General features: G+C 32.4%; 1 protein-coding gene across 2 annotated transcripts; it reads right to left on the bottom strand.

Annotated features, from left to right (window-relative positions):
- Positions 1-19,357: 19,357 nt before the first annotated feature.
- On the bottom strand, positions 19,358-21,918 carry LOC107892266 (chaperone protein dnaJ C76, chloroplastic). 2 transcript variants are annotated; one of them, XM_016817296.2, is made up of 6 exons: positions 21,698-21,918; positions 21,442-21,628; positions 20,635-20,821; positions 20,430-20,536; positions 20,139-20,352; positions 19,358-19,617 (listed from the first exon to the last, which is right to left on the bottom strand). In XM_016817296.2, exons 1-6 carry the CDS (start codon positions 21,787-21,789, stop codon positions 19,487-19,489), a joined length of 918 nt encoding a protein of 305 aa, XP_016672785.2. In that variant the 5' UTR covers positions 21,790-21,918; the 3' UTR covers positions 19,358-19,486. The 2 variants fall into 2 exon arrangements, with proteins under 2 accessions (XP_016672785.2, XP_016672784.2); XM_016817295.2 differs by having other exon boundaries at positions 20,139-20,361; positions 21,698-21,878.
- Positions 21,919-22,548: the final 630 nt, after the last annotated feature.

Below are 22,548 nucleotides of genomic sequence, written 5' to 3'. Positions count from 1 at the left end.
TTTTCGGTCTCTTTCCATAAATAAAATTAAAAATAGGCCTTTATTGGTAAAATGATCCTATAGATTTAGAATTTCCTTTTAGATAATTATATTGTAATTTGGAAAACCACATAATTGCTTAATTGTGATTGATCAAAACACCATTAATTGGTCCATGCAATATTATTTTGATTAAATGGCTAAATACTTCACCCTCGCGGGCCCGAATTAAAGTTTTTCTTGTCACAATTTAGGTATTTATTATCGATAATAATGATCAATTATATGAGTAAAAATCAAACTTCAGATTATATGATTAAATAGACAAAAATTAAAAAGGTGGAGAATTGAAGATTAAAGAAAAGAAAGATGAGAAAATGTAAAGAAATAATAATAATTTTATTATTTGATAGGGTTGAAAAATAAAATAACTAAATAAATAAAACATTGGAAAATTTTATAATCTAATATATATATATACACCAAAGCGGATCTCTCCAAATAAGCAAACCTTGCTTATGTAGGATACTTAGAATAATGTCGTTTGTCTTTATAATTTGTTGAGGCAGACAAATAATTACAAATAACATTAATTTCAAGATAATCATAATTTTTTATTAAATTTAATATATTCATTGGAAATAAAACTTTTTTTAGGAAAAACTTCAATTGATTACGTAATTTTCTAATCAACATTTTCTATTATCATGAGAATCAAAATATCTTAGTCATTAGATCAAAATAAATAGTTTTGAACCTTAAATTTTATATTTATCTTACATTATTAAAATAAAAAGAAACAACACCTAATTTTTCCCTTTTTTTCCTTTTCACCATGTAATTAAAGTATTATGGTTTCAGATTTAATTTCTTTTTTTTGAGCAAAACAATTGACATGGAAACAAGAGATTAGGGTTATTAAGATTAATTAATTTGGGTATTAGTATTGGAAATCATCCATATTTATAGAAAGTCAAAGATATGGGTATCAGAAAGATATAGGTATCAGAAAGATATGGGTATCAAAACCTGAGATTTAAGGCACCAAAAGTTGGATTGAGATTTGGCATAAGATAATTACAATTTTGATCCCTGAACCTCAACTATAAATAGGCCTAACCATTTCTCTTCTTCATCATCCCAAATTTGACATTCTCTACTTAAGGCATTGTTTTCTCTCTCTCTCTCTCTCTTTGTAAATTCTCATTTGTATTTTGGAGTGAAATATATTTGGTAGTGCCCGAGGACGTAGGCAAAATTTGCTGAATCTCGTTAAATTCTTGTGTTCTTTATTGTATTATTCTGCATGAATTGTGAGTGTGATTGTAGTGATTTATTGTGCTATTAAATTACGATTGAGGGATATTCTGGCAAGGAAAGACCTGGTACTTAAGCGATCATTGTGATCCACCTCTCTTTCCTGGGAATTGAACTTAGTGTGATTTTTTAGTACAATAATTTTACTATTTTACACGCTTTCGCACAACAATTGGTATCAGAGCTAGATTCGTACTTGGGGAATACGATCATTCACGGTACTGTTCACGTACAATAGTTAGGATTGACAAGAAAAATGGAAAAGGCATCGTCATCAGCAAAGACTACTATGACCAATGCAAAATTTAAAGTAGAGAAATTTGATGGTACCAATAATTTTGGTATGTGGCAATATGAGATCCTGGATGTCTTATGTCAGCAAGAGCTGGATATAGCCCTTGAAGAAAAGCCTACCAAGATGGATGACAAGGAGTGGGCCAAGATCAATAGACAGGCATGTGGAACAATTCGCCTATGTTTGGCCAAAGAGCAGAAGTACTCTGTCATGAGAGAGACATCAGCGAAGAAGTTGTGGGATACACTAAAAGAAAAGTTTCTAACAAAAAAGTCTTGAAAATAGGCTTTATATGAAAAAGAAACTTTATCGATTCACGTATGCACCCGGTATGTCGATGAATGACCATGTGAACTCATTCAATAAAATTTTAGCAGACTTGCTAAATTTGGATGAGAAATTTGAAGATGAAGACAAGGCATTATTGTTGTTGAATTCACTTCCTGATGAATATGATCATCTTACCACCACATTGCTTCATGGGAAGGATACAATCACATTTGATGCAGTCTATATTGCGTTGTATAGATATAAGACTCGAAAGAAAGATAAAAAAGATTACAGAGATACAACTACAGAAGTCTTAAAAGTAAGAGGTCATTCACACAGCAACAAATCTAGTAGAAGGAGTAAGTCCAAAGGGAGACCTGCCAAAGATGAATGTACTTTTTGTCTTGAGAAAGGGCATTGGAAAAAGAATTGTCCTAAGTTACAAAAGGGCAAGGCTATTTTTTATGCATGTGTAGCGGAGCATGATGAGTCAGACTTTAGCTTGATTGGCATGGCAATGGCATGTCATACAGATGAGTGGATTTTGGATTCGGGACATACTTACCATATGTGTCCTAATAAGGACTGGTTTTCTAGTCTTAAAGAAATAAAAGGTGGAGTTGTTTTTATGGGCAATGACAATGTTTGTAAGAAAATGGGAGTAGGTACAATCCGATTGAAGAATCACAACAGCTCAATTCAAGTCTTGCAGATGTTCGCTACATACCTAGCTTGAAGAGAAATCTCATCTCATTAGGGGTCCTAGAATCTAAAGGGCTCACAATCACTTTACGAGATAGATTACTAAAGGTAGTAGCTGGGGTATTGACAGTGATGAAAGGCACAAGAAGGAATAACATGTACTATTTATATAGAAGTACAGTTATTAGATCAACATCAACAACTTTTGCGAAAGATGCAGATTCAGAGGCTACCAGGTTATGGCATATGCGATTGGGACATGCTGGTGAAAAAGCTTTGCAGAGTTTGGCGAAGCAAGGCTTGTTGAAAGGTGCAAATTCTTACGAATTGGAATTCTGTGAACATTGTGTTCTGGGCAAGCAGATGAGGATAAAATTTGGTTCAGCAATTCATAATACAAAAGGAATTCTGGACTACGTTCACAGTGATGTGTGAGGACCTACTAAAGAGGCTTCTTTGGGAGGTATGAACTATTTTGTTACTTATTTTGATGATTATTCATGAAAAGTATGGGTGTATCTAATGAAAAGGAAAAATGAAGTTTAGGATGCATTTCTGAAATGGAAGAAGATGGTGGAGACCCAGACTGGTCGAAAGGTCAAACGACTTCGATCAAACAATGGTATTGAGTATAAGAATGATCCATTTCTACAAGTATGTCAAGATGAGGGCATTGTGCGACACTTCACTGTTCGAGATACACCACAACAGAATGGGGTGGCAGAACGTATGAATCAGACTATACTGGAGAAAGTTCGATGTATGTTGTCCAATGTTGGATTGGGTAAGGAATTTTGGGCTGAGGCAGTTACATATGCGTGTCATCTAATTAACCGGTTGCCATCAGCTGCAATAAATAGAAAAACTCCTATGGAAAGGTGGGCTGGTAAACCTGCTATTGATTATGATTCTTTACATGTTTTTAGTTCCACTGCATATTATCATGTAAAAGAATCTAAGTTAGACCCAAGAGCAAAGAAAGCATTATTCATGGGTATAACTGGTGGAGTAAAAGGATACCGTCTCTGGTGTCCTGATACAAGAAAGATTTTTTTCAGTAGAGATGCGACTTTTGATGAATCAATTATGATGAAGAACAAGGATTCACAAAAGGATAACAAAACCAGTGGCACTTTGTAGCTGGTGGAGCTTGAAAAGGTTAATGATGATCCAACTAATATTGAAGGAACAAATGATGAAGAAGTTTCAACCCAAGAACTTGTACAGCAACATGATTCAATTGCATATAAGATACCAAGAAGAGAGATTCGTATGTCTTCTCGCTTTGATGATATGGTGGCCTATGCACTTCCAATTGCAGATGATGATATTCCTTCTACTTACACAGAAGCAAGAAGTAACCCTGATGGTGTAAAGTGGAAGCAAGCTATGAATGAAAAAATAAAGTCTCTTCATGAAAATAGGACTTGGGAGTTGGTGACACTACCCAATGGAAAGAAGGCAATTGGATGCAAATGGGTATATACAAAGAATGAATGATTTCCTGGTAAAATGAAGTTCGATACAAGGCTAGATTGGCAACAAAGGGTTATGCTTAGAAAGAAGGAATAGACAACAATGAAGTGTTTTCTCCAGTTGTGAAGCATTCATCTATTCGGATTTTGCTAGCCTTGGTTGCACAATATGACCTTGAACTAGTTCAGCTCGATGTGAAGACCACATTTTTACACGATGATTTGGAAGAGGAAATCTATATGACTCAGTCAGATGGATTCAAGGTTGCTGATAAAGAAAATTGGGTTTGCAAACTGGCAAAGTCATTTTATGGATTGAAACATCTCCGAGGAAGTGGTACAAGTGATTTGATCAGTTTATGAAAGGGCGTGTTTAACAGTTGAAGAAGGCACTATCAAGTGTTGTTGAAAAATACAGAGAGAATTGTGTGAAGATAAGATTATTCGAATCAAATCTTCAAGGTGGAGATTATTGGAAATCATCCATATTTATAGAAAGTCAAAGATATGGGTATCAGAAAGATATAGGTATCAGAAAGATATGGGTATCAAAAATATGAGATTTAAGGCACCAAAAGTGGGATTGAGATTTGGCATAAAATAATTGCAATTTTGATCTCTGAACCTCAACTATAAATAGGCCTAATCATTTCTCTTCTTCATCATCCCAAATTTGTCATTCTCTACTTAAGGCATTGTTTTCTCTCTCTCTCTCTTTATAAATTCTCACTTGTATTTTAGAGTGAAATATATTTGGTAGTGCCCAAGGACGTAGGTAAAATTTGCTGAACCTCGTTAAATTCTTGTGTTCTTTATTGTATTATTTTGCATGAATTGTGAGTGTGATTGTAGTGATTTATTGTGCTATTAAATTACGATTGAGGGAAATTCTGGCTAAGAAAGACCTGGTACTTAAGCGATCATTGTGATCCACCTCTCTTTCCTGGGAATTGAACTTAGTGTTATTTTTTAGTACAATAATTTTTCTCTTTTACACCCTTCCGCACAACAATTAGCTAGTTATTTTTATTGATTGAAAAATTGGTCAACCATTTCATTCTAAAATTTTGGTATTTTTTCTTGGTTGATTTCAAGTACTCAAAGAATTTCAAGCATAAAAATTTAATCTTTATAATAACCCTAATATCTTGCTTTCCATTTCAATTTTTCCTCAAAAAAATTTTAAAATTAAAAGTAAAGATTATCCAAAAAAAGTTCACCCTAAGACTTCAATTACAGGGTGAAATAAAAAAAAAGATTAGGTGTTGTTGGTAAGATAAATTCAGAATCTAATGGTGTATAATAGTGTTATATAAATACATTAATTAGATATTTTATTTTATTAAATTTTATTTTTCAGTCATCAGTTTAGTATTTATATTTACTTTTTTACATTGTAAAAATTATTATTTAACACCAATATAATGTAATCTTATTGATTAAGCACTATATAAATTAGAAGTGTGTCACATCCCAAAAGTCGGGTTAGTAAAATTGGATTAGTGGACCGGATATTCGATTTGGATTCCTAAATTAGGATCATAGTTATTAAATAAAATTTTATAAAATAATAATTGGGACTAAAATCTAGGTTAGGAAATTAAAATTAAGGGTTCGACTATTAATTTTCTTAAAACGGATTTTAAAAACAAAACCGAATTTGAAAATAATTAGAAATATGGGTTTAATTAAAACCTAAGGACTGATTTGAAAAAAGGTTCATGCTGAAAGCTGAAAGTTTTTAAGAGGAAATTTCCCCTATTTTTAAAAATTAGTTTTTTTAGCTATTTAAACACCCCTCCCCACATTCCCTCTTTTCTCACCTCATTTAAAAAATTTCACAAGCCCAAATCTGAGTTTTTCTCTAAAAATTAACTCATCCCTACTAATGTTCTAGCCTTCCCAACATCATTTCTTCCTTCAATCTTAAGGAAAATTCTTTGTTTCTTCATTGTTTCTCAAACATTTTTCACTGAACTAGATCTACACTTCGTCGTTCTTCTTAAATTGAGGTAATGTTCTGATTCATATTGTTAAATCTAAGCTTGTTGTTTTCATAATTTGAGATTTGATCAATTCTTACGAGATTTCAATAGATCTAAAGCTTTCAGATAGAAAATTGGCTTAAAGATGGTGAAACTCGAAATATGAAGTTAACTTGATATTTTAAATTGATTTTCAACTTATTCTAAACTAATTATAAGGTTTGTAAACTCAACTTACTCTTTGATTAGTCTTGCATGCTTAAATTTTTGAAAAGTTAGATTTGATAAATTAAGTGCTTTTGATAACTTAGATCTGTAATAATGTTTAGGATTTTAGAAACAAGTTTAAGGTTTAAAAACAAAAATTGAATACTAAAATCTCTTATTTCGACTAACTAGTTAGATTTTAATATTAGGAGGGGAAAAGCATAGATTTGTGATTCTTCATGTTGTTTGAATGTGATTAAGGTTATAAATGATGAGTTTGTAATTTTTTAAATATGTATGCAAATTGTCTAATCCAACGGGAGCCTGTACGAACAAATCAAAGGGCAAAGAAAAGCTTATCTAGTCTTTGACAATTGAAAGAAAGCAATCAAGTGAGTGGTTGAAATTATTACTTCTAGGCTCGATTCCTTAAGTTAAATGGGAGCTTAGGTTGGCCTAAACATCTAATCTAAGTTTTGAGTTTAAGTTTCCTTAATCAATCTATTATTATTATGCAAATATGCCTATGAAATGTGATATGACATGTGATGCATATTGAGATGTCATTGCAAATGCTATGTTCTTATGGTTGAATATGATATGAGGCTTGTTGGTTCTATGCACACTATATGACATCTATATGATATGGCTCATTAAGAATTATGTTAGCACTTGAAAAGTGCATTATAAGTGAATACAAAAATGTTATGATTATATGTAAATGATAAGTGAAAGTGTGCATAAAATAGTAACTATATGTGTTTAAATGGATATGTTGACATTGTGATCTCTTGAAACCATTTGATATAGTTGGCATGTCATAGGATTTGTGAGTAGTCACCTATATGCTTATGTTTGGGTGTTGAGGCCTCGTGATATGTTGGAGAGAAAAGGGAATGTTGAGCTTAGCTCCATACAATGGGATATGTTGGTTGTGCTTGGAGATTGTTAGCAATATATTACACTTCATGGGATATGTTAGACTCTTGGAGTCATTGGTTGTGTTTGGACACCCGTTTATCCAATGCATTATATTTCATACATGTTTCATAGTCACCAGATGTCAATATATCAATATGAAATGATATGATGTTATATTCATGGTGATGCCATGAACGGTTGCTAGTATGCTTTCTTTTAACTTGGATTATGTGTTTAATTGTGGCAGTCTTTGAGCATTTACTAAGTTTAGTTAAGCTCACACTCTTATATGTTTACTTTTCAAAAAAGTAGCAATAGCAAGGAGGAGAAGTGAGCAAGCCAAGTGATCCAAATAAGGTTATCCTATTAAGTATGTGATGTGGTTTCTAACTATGAAAATGATGGCAATGTGGACTATTCTTGAGGGATTAGACTTTATTACTTATTTGGTTTGTAAATGGACATTTTATGGACTATTTTTAAGGACATTTATAATTGGTTTGTGATTGTTTAATTGTGGTGAATGGTGTATGACTTGAAGTTAAAACAATGATCTAGATGCTTAAATGGTATGTTGGATGTTTTGATATGTTTAACCAAATGGTACAAAATGAACAGGTATTTCTTTTGAAAATGCACGATATGTAAGTTTAGTATGTTGAGTAATTGAATTGTGACTTTAGCAATGCATGCTAGCATAACCAATTACTTAATATGTAAAATTATGTTATTGTATGGATTATGGTGATTGGTCATGTTTTATATGATCTATGTATGCTATATAACATGTTAGAAATGAGAAATAGACCTAAATGCACGAAATTATATGTTAAGTTGTGTGCCAAAGTGTCATATGTAGGTTTTGGGTTGTTTCTGCAAAAATTGCAGGTGATGTTGTGACGACGTTGGTATGACATCGTAACAAGGGGTCAATTTTGGGACGCCCTTTCTTGCATCGTCGTCATGAGGGGAATCGTCTGGGCATGTTGCGACATAGGGTTTCGCGTGGTCATGACGTGACAAACTGTTGGTTTTGAATGGCATTGCTAGTTTTGCAATTGAGTCTTGATTTTTATGCTATGTAATTAGAGTCCTCAAATGCTCTGAAATGCCTTGAAATTTTTCATGTTTAAGTCTCATATGTTTAATTTCATAAATCTACTTTTAATTTTGCAAAAAGATTTTTTGAATATTTTTCCAATTTTATGATTTAGTCCTTGAACCTTTGTTTTAAATTTCTTGAGTTTTACTTATCGGCTTTTGTTGGTTCTTTCAAATATTTTTTTAGGGAAATATTGTTTTAAATAATACTCTATAAACTTAATTTATGCTTGATTTAATGTTTACGATTTCTTTGTATGATGTATGTCAAATAATGATTCGGTTGATATTCTAATAGTTTTCGCTAGAAAAGCATGATTCTAGGGTTTGTGTGTTAGTTTTTAATTGCCAATTGATTATTATGCATGAATTATTGTGAGGTGTGAAAGGTAATTTTACGGTGTGATTGGTAGTCGGTAAGGAGGTCACGCAAGTGGCTAATGCGATGTTTCGGATTCGGGTCGGACAATCCCGACCAGATTTGAGGTGCGAAATGTGCATATTAAATTCTATGAATTATTCAATATTACTGAATATTTCTTTATGATAAAATTGGTCATCCATATTGCAATTATTATCATATTGTCATATAACAAAAATTTGGTTGACTTTTAGGTTTTAATGAATTTATGAATAAATTGATTTCATTATAACTGGTTAAATATAATGTTTCAATTAAAATGGAAACAATGGGTTGGTTTCAAAATATTTTCATATGAAAATTTAATTAACAAAAATCAGTAAAAGAAAAACAAGCTATCAAGCAATAAAAAACTCAAGGGTAAACTATAAAAATAGTCATTTTTGTTTGCCTCAGATTACATTTTAGTCACTTATGTTTGAAATGTTACATTTTAGTTATTTATGTAATCATTTTGTTACGAAGTGGTCACTCTATCATTAAGCTCCATTACCTCCCTAAGGGCGGAGCTACGTGGCAGTCCAAATGGGTTTTAAATGCTAACTTGGATGTCCTATGTGGCAGTCCAAATTAAATTTATTTAATTAAAAACATATTTTCATCCCAGCAACTGGACATCCAAGTTGGCATTTAAAACCCATTTGAACTACCATGCAGGACTGCCGTTAGGGAGGTAACGGAGTTTAACGGTAGATGGACCACTTCGTAACAAAACGATAACGTAAGTGGCTAGAAAGTAACATTTCAAACATAAGTGACTAAATGTAATCTGAAGCAAACAAAATGACTATTTTGTAGTTTACCCAAAATTCAAAGAATGAAGAGACTTTTGAGAAATCCAAATTTAAATAAGGAAAAATAAAGAATGCTCCAGTCAAATGACACTAAATCTTTCTACGAACCAAAAGTTGAATAACCTAAAAAAAAAGGAATTTGTAATTCATGCTTAAAATTTAAGGTCGTAGATCAAGTAACTGAGATGAGACAATCTCAAAAAACTCTTACCATGATTTTTTTAACTTCTTTTTTTACAATAAGATTAATATAGAAGCAAATATACACACATACAATTAATTGTTCAACTAAAAAAATTTTATCTATAAATAAAAAAAAGTTATTTATAAATAAGGAAAAAAATAATTTCTTTTATGTTATTTTAATTTCTTTTTTTTTTTCATTCTCTTCTGCTTCTCCTTTTGTTTTCCTCTCTTCTTCATCTTTGTTTTCCACATAATTAATTCAAAGAAATGTGATTTCAAACATGAGGCATATGCAAAGTTGTTTCGCTTCAATGATCCAATAACTAATTCAAAAAATTGGGATTTCAAACATGATGCATCTGCAAATTATGTCGAACAGTCAATTAAAGGTTACTTGTTAATGTGTAGCATGTAACCATATGATAGATTTAAGGGCATAGTTGCATGAAAATCAATTGAGGCAGCTCTTGAAACCGCGATTGGAATATAAGGAAGGGAGAAGGGAACATAAAAGAAAAAAAAAAGTTAAAAGAACATAAAAGAGATGGAGAATGGAGGAAGACAGAGGGAAAAGCAAAAGAAAATGAAAAGAAAAAAGAAAAAAAAAGTTAAAAAGCACATAAAAGAAAAAAAAAATTAAATTGCTCAAAAGAAAAAAAATATGGAGATCAATTGTATAATTTAACCTAAATTTTTTGTTTGAAATGATGATTTATCGTGTCACATCAGTTTACTGTTACACCGTTAACAGCAACTAGCGGCTTAATGACTAAAATGTTACAACACAATAACGTAAGTAACTTAAACTTAACATTTTAAACATAAGTGACTAAAATGTAACTTGAGACAAACAAAAGTGATTATTTTACTAGTTTACCCTTTTAAAAAAATAAAATTTTGTTTTGTTTTGCATTTTTTTCTCAAAAAGTAATGTGCATATTTTAATTTTTTTTAAGAAATAGTGCACAAACAATTTTTTTTAATGAAATGTTTTTAATTTTAGAAAAAGAGCAATGTGATTGTAATGTTTTCTATGCCATTGGGTTGTTCCTACTCTTCAAGAAAACTTTAATATAGTATATAGTAGGTACGAAGAAGCAAATAGATTTGAGAATTACTTGAAAACATTGACAATTTCATGTTTAAATTATATAGATATTCGATTTATCATATTTTTTATAAAAATTTTACCATACAGGATGGGTATCGAGTTTTGATGTAGCGGTTTCATTTTTCCAAGTATGATCCAGAAAAGCGGGTCATGTCATACTTACAGTTTGTGGGGTTTGGGGACGTCGCATTGATCCAGAGGTTTGACTTGAAGGCGAACCTAATATCTGCCTTGGTTGAGTAGTGGTGGTCGAAGACCCACACCTTCATTTTGTCGTGCAAGGAGTGCACAATCACATTGGAAGATGTCACTATGCAACTTGGGTTACGAGTTGACGGCGAAATGGTCACGAGCCGAAGCAAAGTGTTGGAACCTTCAATAGTATGCCATAGATTGCTTGGACGGTCCCTTAGTGATGGGGAACTGAACTTCACGTGCTTGACATTGGCATGGTTGGGAGCAAATTTCAAGGAGTTATCGAGCACTGTCACTGAGCACGAGGTGATGTGTGCTGCTCGAGCCTATATTATGCAGCTGATTAGGGGGTACTTTTGTCAAACAACACATCTAATAGGGTCCACTTAAAGAACTTGCCTCTATTGGAGGATTTCCATCGTACTGGTACTTACAGTTGGGGATCAGTAGTGTTGGTCATATTGTACCGTAAGCCACTTCTAACAAGGCCTCAACGAGTCTTGGGCCAGTTGTGTGGGGCTGCTGCAGTCTTGGGATATGAACAGGATGCCATTTTGGGCGGCTATTAGGCACCAACTAAATATGTGGCCACTTGTAAATAGGTTAAGAAAAATTATACTTAACATTTAACAACTCATAAGTGTGGATAATATTTTCCCAAGTTTAAGTGCTAACGTGTTTGTTTCGAATTCAAATTGAAGGTTACACATGCTATAAGCACATGCGCACACGGGTACCGTAGTGCTTGGAACCTCCCACACTCACACCTCCTATTTTGGATATCAACTCTGTAGGATTGTGGTGGGATCCTCGACCGAAAACCAATGTACTCTGTCACTCAAAAACTTTCCAAGTTCCAGGAATATAGTTTTTCACTCATCGTCCTCGCCCTATAAGAGTTCTCTTTCATGGAATTCCTAACATCTTCGACGTGCACATGTCCTGCCTCCAACTATTTTGCTTGTCTCAACCTTCTTTCTGGCATTAAGGTTGCCAGCCTATAAAATGTGGTTGAAAAAATCAATGAAATTGCCAAGTGACACACCTCAAGATAGAATTAACGGCCTCAGCGAGGTTGATCGTCATATGACCATATTAGTACCCCTTATCAAAACATTGAACTCTTTGTCACGGCTCTATGCTATCCAACCATTGTCTGAGAGAAGGACCGAACCTCGTTATATCAGTCTTTAACCTCGCCAGCTTATGTCTGAATCAGTGTGGTTCCAGCTCCGACCCTACGTATGTATTTTGATAAAATATGTTACCATCCGTTTTAGTAAATGAACTCAAAATATTTACATATACAAATTTAAATATGATATGTTTACCCATGTTCACGATTTGTTTGCGTTATTGTTTGTTCTTTTACTCCTTGTGGAAGTTGACAGTGATATGGAGAATGTGGTAAACGGACCTCCACAAAACCTCAAATTGTCGAATTGCAGCAACAAGGCACTTCGATCTGTCAAAGACAATGCAAATGTTGTCTTGCCTGACAACATGCCTCTGCAAGTTCCTAATGAAAAATTATCATGATTCGAAGTTCTCCGACTCCATAATGGCGAAAGTGATCAATAGTAAATTTCAATTACCGTCTTGTGCAACTGTAATCAAAAGTATCTACTTGTATTTCCCATGAAGTCACGTTTCGTCAACCTACACAAGTGGTTTGCAGTAGGAGAATGCTTTAACACATAGACCGAAAGTCTAGAACAATCGAAGAAAAACTCTTCTCCCCAATTCCAGTTGTCTATTCGAGCCTCTATAAGGCAACGTATGCAAGTCCACGACAGTTCGTGGGACGTACTCCACCATTGCTGAAATCCACCCCTGAAGTTCATTGTATGACTCATCCTAATCACCGTACAATTGTTGTATGGCCATTTGTTTCGCCCACAATTGTCGTAATTAATCAAATTTTTAAGGTCATTTTTATTAAAAAAAAAACTAAAAATTTAGCAATTATCTTTAGTTTATCTATTGACTTGTCAGCTTTTGAAAATTAATTTGTTCATATTTTATTTTATTTTAATTTTTTTTCAATTTTTCGCCTTTTCTTTCTCTTTTTTTATCGTCTTTCCTTTTTTTCTCTTCCTCTTTTTTTCTTTTGTTTTCTTTTTTCTTTCTTATATTGTCCTTTTTGGATTTTTTCCCCTTTTTGCAGCCAATTTCTAGCAACCTCGCTATGGTTTTTGAGCACCATAATCGCTCCATTCTTGCTACCATTTACCCCTCCTCTAGCTGCATAAAACAACCACCATTGTTGCTCTTGTTTGTCGTGTTGTCGCCCCTTAAAACACCATTAGTGGTTTTTTTTTCACATTTTCCACCTAGTTTTGCTTTCATTTTTCCTCATTGGTACCTTATTGAAATAGCCCTTCATCTCGTCGTTTAAGTGTGCGTTCAATTTTGTTCATATCGTAAACTCAGATCTAGGAATCGGAGTGCGTAAGTGCTTTTTTTTTCTAGCATCGTTTTTGTTTGACTAACTTTTTTCTAATTTGGTTAAATGCTTCCAAAAGCCATAGGTGATCAACCCTTACTGATTTTAGTGTTAGTTTTATGTTAGAAACCGATCTAAATGCTCCGGATCAGTCAGATGTACTATCAATCCAGTCAGTCACATCTATGTCTTTATCTTCTAAGAGTCATCCGCTCTAATGCCCAAGACAAAGCATCTTCCCAATTAGACTTGATAGATGACATATTAATCTTTCAACCAGTTTGCTCATTTTTTATTAGACTAAGTACATGTTTTGGTTCGTCTACTAATATAAATTTTCTTTCCATATTATGATCCAACCACAAAATATTGTCTAGTATTAGTTTAAATGTTAGACAATTGATTAGCAACATTTGCTTCCATTTTACTTTGCGTGCAAAAACTATATGAGGATAATTATACAAGTTTTATTAATGTAATCAATGAACTTGTTTTATTAACCAATTTGCTTGAAAAAATTACAAGTTTACAAACAAATATACTACACTCAGGGCACCAGATCCAACAAAATATTATATTTGAAATAAGAAATTGAAATGAAATGGAATAAACTCAATGTTCAAATGAAAGATTATTGAATGATTTGAGTACAAATACTTGATATATATGTGTTTACACTACTTTTGGATTGAATGAGATTTGAGTTTGTTACTTGTTATGACATAAAATGGCATGTTAAACACTTGTGATATTACATGGTTTGATTATATGTTTAAGCTCACCTTGTTGATGTTTTGAATTATCATGTCTAGCCAAATTAGTCCAAGATTAGTAGCTTAGTGTGTTCAATTGAAAGATAAGGTAAGTTTTTTGTTTAACTCCTATAAACTTACTAAGAATTTCATATGCTTACGTAGTTGTTTTTCCCTTTTCCTTGTAGATCATTCCCTTGCAGAATGCGTCAAGCTTGGTCGCTCGAAGCTCACACTATCCTATCATCGAATCGGTAGATGTTTGATCATTTTAAACCTTAGGGTATTGCATGTATATAGGTGTCTTCTTACTTACTTAAATGTATAAAAGTCTTGTTAAATTGAACATGGTAATGATTTTAGTATATGTTGAATTTGAATGATGTACATAGCTAGTGAATTGGTCGATATTGACTAAGCAATGTTGGATACATTGGTAAGTTAAAACATGAACCTAATAATTAGTATGTGAATTAGAAATGCATGATTTGGAATTGGTTAATACCCAATTGAAAAGGTATAACTTGTTGATATGCTTAATTTACATATTAGTGAATGGTATTTTTAGTTCATAAATTATGTTATAAAAGTGTAGGTGAATGAATGGTGTATGTATTGAAAGTGAAATGGCATGTGTTGATTGATTTGGTATAGGTAAAAATAGGCATTTGAATGTTTTGGTTAATATGCTAATTGGTATTGAAATGTTGAAGTTTAATTGATGAAAATGTATTGAATATCTTGTTAAGAAGTTGAATTGAGTGTTTAAGCTTGTTGGGTATGGTTTTAGGTATGTTTTGCATCAATTGCATTTGGTGTTTGGTACAAATGTTGTAGGTTTGGTTGGAAGCTTTGAAATATGTACCGAATGGTTATTTTTACCAAAAATAGAGTCCTCGTCCCGACAAGCATCTTTCCTCATCGCAACGTTGGCTGACAGTAAATGGTGTCGTGACATCGAGTGGCCTAATGTCACATGACATACTTGTAACGACCTAGTTTCCAGTGGTGTCAAAAACTCTAGTTTCAAAACGCCATTTTAGTAAATTGTAATCGTAAATATTTAATATTTATGAGGCTAGTATAGAAATATATTAAGGTTTGGTTTGGTATTTTTATTTAATTGATAGTTAATTAAGGTACAAGTGTCACAGGCCGTAGTTTAAATCCAGTGATCATTGCACCAAATACATCCAATGGAGGTCTATCGTTTAGATGGTGATCATTTGGCTCACGAGAACTGGCCCGATTCAAAGAACTGTTGGAGAAGCCTGTCAGATTGAAGCCTGGTTGGCCCGATAATGAAGATATGGCAACTTAGGCTAATTTGGTAACTAATCTTAGAATATTGAGGGAATCATATCTTGTAAAGATTATATTGGATTTGATATGGCACATCTTGTAAATCCCTAGAATAAAGGGGTATGGTTAATCTCGTCCATCGAGGTAAATGTATCTTGCTCGTCGGTTTTGGGGGACCTCAACTATAAATAGAGAGCCTCCCCCTCATTTGTACACACTCCATTCATTGTTTCATTATTCTTTGTGAATAAGAGAATTGAGAGCATTTACTTAAACACTTTGTGTGCGCTATTTCTGTTGTTCTTTGTTGTTCTTCTTTTGGCATAAATCGCTTCCGCTCTTCAATTTGGTGCCTTGAAGGAGTTCTTAAGGAATCCTCACTTGAGTAAAGGCTGACTTAGGGGAGTTTGGATGAACGAATCGCCTAAGGCCGCACGGATCGTGAGACGAAAGGTCTATCCCCGTGACACAAGTGCAACGATCTTAAAATTAGTGATGTTGAAAATTTTGATTTTAGGACCCCATTTTTTTAAACCAAGACCGTAAATATTTTTATTAATTATTTATAGAGTTATTTTAGAAGTGAATTGAATTTTGGATAAGTAATTTTATCGAATTAGTGATAAATTAAGGTATACGGGATAAATCGTAAAACTAGTAAAAGTTCAATTGTTTGAGAAATTTTAATTAGAAACAAATGGAAGGGATTAAAAAGGCAATTATACATCCTTAATTTATAGTGGACGGTAATGTCTTAGTTTTTATGAATTTTGCAAGAATTTTAATTAAAATAAATTAAAATAAGCTTAAAGAAAGATAAAATCTTGGAAATGGAAAGAAAGAGAAAGACATTGTCTTCTCTATCTTTCCAAGCATGATTAGGGGCAAGGAGGAAGTCATAGTTTTGGAAAAAAAATTATTGGGTTTAAGCTATCAATTGGTTAGTGTAGTTTAGTCATTTTCTTGTAATTTTTACGTTTTTGAAATCCCAAGAACTTAATCTATCTAACATGTGTGTTAGTTTTCGGAAGTGTTAAAGGTTGAAAACGATGCCAAGGTTGAATTCTTGAATTTTTTAGGTACTAAATCAATAGATTTTAAGCTTAGAAGTGAAAAGGACTAAATTGCAAAGTTAATTGATAGTTTTGTACATTAGGGACCGAACTGAATAATTTGTAAAATTGATTGTATAAATGGGAAATAGGAGGCCCCTAATGGATTATATTGAAATCATAATTTAATTTGGAGTTCTAACTTGAAAGTTATGTTAGTCCTGATTTTAAGGACTAAGTTGAATAAAATGCAAAATTTGTGTAAATTTACAATTAAGTGTATTATTGACTATATATTGAAATTTTTGTATATTTATTTATTCCATAGCTAATGAAGACCTGGATTTCTTGAAAAGGAAGGGAAAGAATAAGGTCGTCTACAAATAGCTCGGAGTTTACAGTTTGTATTTCTATAATTCAAACCTTTTCAATTGATGTGCTTATGAACTGTGTTGCATGGTAAGTTCATAAGGTATGTTTAAAATGATAAAACAAGTTGAATGGAGTTTATTTGAATTGATTGTTAGCGATAAGGACAAAACTGAATAGTTTTGAAATTATTATATATCATTGTAAATGTGTAATTGAATTAGTTTTGTGATGAAATAGGCTTTCACATATTTGGGATTGAGAAATTGATTACATATATGAAATTGAGGGTTTGGTATGAATTAGTTGTGTTGGAATGATTGGCATGTTTGTGTTATTATGAATGGATGATCCGTTGATGTAATTGGCTAGTTTTTACAGGTTTATAAGGTACCATTTGAACTAAAATGGTTTGGGCATGTAAAAGGAAGTTTTTTTTACCATTTTTGCAAGAAAGTATTGATGCTCTGGAAAGGTATCGATACATAACCATTTGAATCAATTTATCATACAAACATAATGTTATTTGATATCGGTACCAAGTCAAGGTATCGATACTTTGCACAAAATATCTATACTTTGCACCAAGTATCTATACTTTTTACAAAGTATACTTTCACAAAGTATCGATACCTGCTCCCAAAGTTTTGAAATTGTGCAATTGAGTCCTATTTCATGTTCAGACTTCAAATTTTGACCATCGTATGCTAGATTTAGGCTAATTCAATTTGTATGTATGTTTATATCCGTGTGTTTGATTTAATTACAAAATGAATAATGAAAATTGCCCAGGCTATGAATGTTACATTCCATTGCTCGAACCCGATGATCAAACCGGGTAATAGGGTGTTATAATATTGTTTTGGCGACATCCCGACATAGAAGTGATGACATCACGACATCGGTCTTGAAATTTTAAAATTTACAATTTGGTCATGTTTCGAGCTTGGGTTGACAAAAGAGCTTTCATAAGCTTGATTAAGACTCGGAATTGATTGTTTAACATGGTTTAAATGTGTTTAACACTTAATTGCATGTATGAATGGTCACTTACTGTGTATGTGATTGTAGTTACTCCGGTAATGAATGTGGCATCCTTTAGCTTGAACCTAACGACCGGGTCGTGCGAGGGGTGTTACACTACATGGAAGGAACTTAGTTTATGTTGGATGAATTCAATGCTAGTAGTGGGAAACTTGATGAAATACTAACTGTTGAGAGAAAAGCTCAAGAAAGAATGCCCTAGGATACATCGAAAAGAAAGGAAAGGTTGTTGTACAGACTGCTACAATGTTTGTCAAAGCTACAAATAACACTGATCATGGATAATGCTCTAAGAAGGCGATGTTGATCCATACAAACAAGCAAGTGAACCATAGTCACTGGAACGTGTGTCATTATTGTGGAGTACTTAGGCATATCAAAGCAAGAGGCTTCGCGATGTTAAGAGATCTAAGGTTAAAATAGGCAAATATGATTGTAGTTATAACTGCTCTTGACACTGCTCACAAAGAAAGGCAATCATTTGTGTGGAGAAGAAAGGATCAAAGATGTTTGTGTAATATCTCAAAATTTTGGTATCAAAATTTCGTGACATTTTGAGAATTTAAATTGCGATGTTTTCCGAGAACAATTTTTGTGTTATTTTTATAATTTGATATAAGTAAATTTTCATTAGTTATTATTGTTAAATTTGTTAGTATCATAAAATTAGTAATTTGAGGTATAGACTATTTTGTAATAAAAAGTAAATTTAAGGGTCGTCAAATGTCTAAAAGTTAGAAACATGCTTTAGGACATAAGAAAAGGTTTACGTGGTAATTACCCACTAAAGGCATTTTAGCAAATAACCCATTTGTTAAAAATGGTAGGAGGGAACAGTTGTCCCATTCTTCATTTCACGCATGCTTGAGAGATTCATCAGGAAATTTTATCTTCAATTCTCTCTCAATCTTGAAATCGCATGTCATCAAAGTACAATTTTCATTGATTTCATCATCATTCAAGAACATTTCAATTCTTAAAATTAAGATTTCAACATTTTTCCACCTATTTTTCTTTTGTTTCACGTCAATCTTACTCGTGGGGGGACAGATTAATTTTTGTAGTTTTATTGTTGGGTTATAGTAAGTGATTAGATGTTTGTAAGTTGAAGATAAACATCAAAACCATAGAAATCACATTAAGTGAAATTAGATAGGTTTTTGTGAGGTTTTAGATGAATTTTTCGAAGTTAGTCTTACTTGATAGAATCTTTATTTAAAAATAGATTTCATCCTTTTAAGATAATTATTTAGTATATTAATGATAAAGTATTTTAACTTCATAAGTAAAGTTAAAAAAAAAAAAAACTCTACCACAAATGTCCTCATTTTATTATTTAAAATTTTCTAAATATTATACAAATGTTCGAATTTGGATAAAAGAATTAGATTTTTAAATAAGTTTATTATGGACTGAAAGAGAGAATAATCATATGATGACATATTCTTTAGATTTTAATATATCCATGTAGGCAATTTACACCGTTCTTCATTAGACCATATGCAGTTCAATATAATCATTAAGATTCCTGCCTCGCATTTGTGTCCCTTCAAATCCCTATATTAGATTATAAAAAAATGTTTAAATTTACCCCAAATTTTGTTGAATCTTTCCATGTTCAATTTCATGGTAGCATTGACTCGAGCCTCAGCTTGAGCAGGGGTCTCTTCTTCTTCAACTGATCTCACTCTCCCTGCGGCAGTTAAAATAACCAGATAAACAAATACCATAAACCAGTAAAAGTATCATGGAGGCCCTGTATTAGGAGTTAGATTACATTTTACCTTCTCTATTCAAAAAATAAACAAATTAATTCTTGTACGTTAAATCAAAGAGCAAATTGGTTCTTTTTGTTAAAAATTCCATCCATTTGTAATGTTAAAAACTGGCGTGGTTGACAAAATAATCAGATAGTAATATGTGACGTGCCACATATACCTCATGCCTATGTACATGGACCAATTTTTAATCGTGGAAATAGATTAAACTTTTAACAGATGGATCAGTTTGCTCTTTGATATAACGTATAGAGACTAATTTACTTATTTTTTTTAGTAGAGGCCTAGTACAGGACTTGTACCACCATAAACCATATACAACAGTGAATTCAGTAATGTAGAGATTAAAGCTATGGATGGCAATGGAATGAGACAAGTACAAAATAGAATGTTGAAAGCATTCATTTCCATGAACATTTTTTGCCAATTTTATTACCATTTTTGTGTTGTCCTTGAGCAGCCTCAGCTTGTTGTTTTAACTGCTTGGTGAAAGCCTTAGCTGCCATAAATACATTTGAGGGCCTTTCCCAACCTCCTCCAAATACTCCATACCCTTCCTTTAGCTGAGGTTGTATCAAGAACTCAAGCACTGCCAGTTCTTCACTGTCCACCCAATGTATGCAGTTCACTGGGCATGAATCAACTGAAACCTGCAAAAACTTGGTTCCAAAATTATGCATTTTTACAACAATTAGATTCTACACACAGCATTAACATGCTTCTTTACATCGATTTTACGATCATCGTCTCCATATTGAACCTTAACTCGAGCACATCCGAGAGCCTCGTCCATTTCGAATGTGTTGCTTGCATGGTGGACACATTCTCTGCAACCTGCAAACGTGGATGTCAATGGAGCTAGGCTCGAATTTGGAACATAAACATAAAACTTGCAATAAATGGGACATAAAAATAGGTTAAAAAGGAACAACCTATGCAATTGTTTGCATCAACAAATAAAGCTTGGGGTCTTAAGGGCCCTTTCCAAGAGCTAAAACCAGATACATTGCTTCCAAATTTTGCTTTCATTGAACCAATGGAAGCATCATATTCCTTCCTTTGATCATCTTTTATCAGTACTTTATAGGCTTCATTCAGCATTAGAGTGTATTCATGTCCCTAAACAAATATAACAAAATTAACCCATCAAAAATGCAAAAGTAAAATTTGTATTAAATTCAAACCATTAATATAAGGAATAGATAGTTAAACCATTTGGAAGTTCCCAATATTATAGGTCAAAGAGCGAATTAGTCCTTCTATGATAAAAGTACCATGCAGGCTAGTCAGATTGTATTTTACTCCCTCTACTAAAAAGATGAGCAAATTAATCCTTATACATTAGATAGAAAAACAAATTAATTCTTCTATTAAAACTTCCATTCATTTCTATTGTTAAAAATTTGTGAATGTATATCAGTATGAGGTACATGTGGCGCTAATTTTTAACAATATAAATGGATATTTAAAAGAATTTCAATCTGAGATATTGAGACTAAATTCCTATTTTTTTGAGTAAAAAGGACAAAATGCGATTTAAGTCCCTCCACGAAACTTTTACCATAATTATACAATAAAAGTGAGCAATATATTGAGGCAAAAATTAAAACTTTTAACAATAGTAATCATTTGAATGAAAATATGATCCATATCCAACACTTACTTTCGAGTTTTTGAATAAAGAAAGCTATCAATTTAATAAAAATTTAGAATAAGAAATTGAGAGGAAGTGAACTAACCTCTTGGCCTGCAATATCAGGATGATACTTCTTTTGCAGCTTTCTATAAGCTTCTTTAATTTGCTGCATATTGGAATCGAAAGGGATTCCAAGTAACTCATAGTAATTTTTGTTTGATTTTGATTTTGATTTTCCTCCAATCTTTTGGTTTCTACAACATCTTACCTCACTCCATTTCAGCCCCAACCTTTAAAAAAAAATCAATCATAAATCTTTTAGTTTATACAAAATTCTGAAAGATTTTCATGGAATTTACCTTGGGTTTGATTTGCTTGAACTGAATTTCTCATAAAAATTACAACTTTTTGGGACTGATAGTTCGTAAATTGGAACCCCACAGGCTATCATTATTGATTTATCACTGTGTTTCTTTTCTTCTTTTATTTTTCTTTTTGTTTTTTCTCATAAGATTGTTATGTATGGAGAGATATTTTTCCTTCAGCTGAAAAAGAAATATCTATATTTTAAGGTTAAATTAACATTTGGGGCCTGAACTTATCAACTATTTCTATACTGAGACCTAAACTTTTTTTTTATTTAGACTTTGAACTTAACAATTGTTCCACATTAAAATTTTAACTTGATAATTGCTTTCACGTTGTAGTTTAAATTTTTGAAAAAGAATAATATAAAATCAAACTCGAATATGAAAATAATTTTTAAATTCAGTGCTTAACTTGAATAAAAAAATTGAGTGGAATGTTAATAATTTGAAAGAAAAAAATTCAGACCCATTAGGCCTTACCTTCATCATCAAAATCCAAGAAAACTTAATCCCCACCATATCCTTTTTCCATGTCTTACCTTCCAAATTCACACCTAGAACATCCTCCAAAAGTGTTGAGTTTAATTATGGAAAAAAGATTTCACAAAGAGGCCAGAAATATAATGCTTTCTTACTAGCTTAGTATCTTTCGAAACTTAGGCAAACTCTTTCTTAAACCATTAGGCCTCCATCCAGAATATCCATTCATCCATCCACTTAAAATTCAATTCACTGAATTTCCTCATAAATTAAAATGAATGATGTGGTATTTGACCCACTTGTTCCACATTGGAATAGAGTTCTTCATTGAAGATCTCTTATATTTTCTGACAATGGCCGCC

This window comes from Gossypium hirsutum, chromosome D09, assembly GCF_007990345.1.
Source record: "Gossypium hirsutum isolate 1008001.06 chromosome D09, Gossypium_hirsutum_v2.1, whole genome shotgun sequence".
Classification (NCBI taxonomy): Eukaryota; Viridiplantae; Streptophyta; class Magnoliopsida; order Malvales; family Malvaceae; genus Gossypium; species Gossypium hirsutum.
The sequence above is the reverse complement of the archived record's forward strand: the minus strand, read 5'-3'. Positions and strand labels throughout refer to the sequence as shown.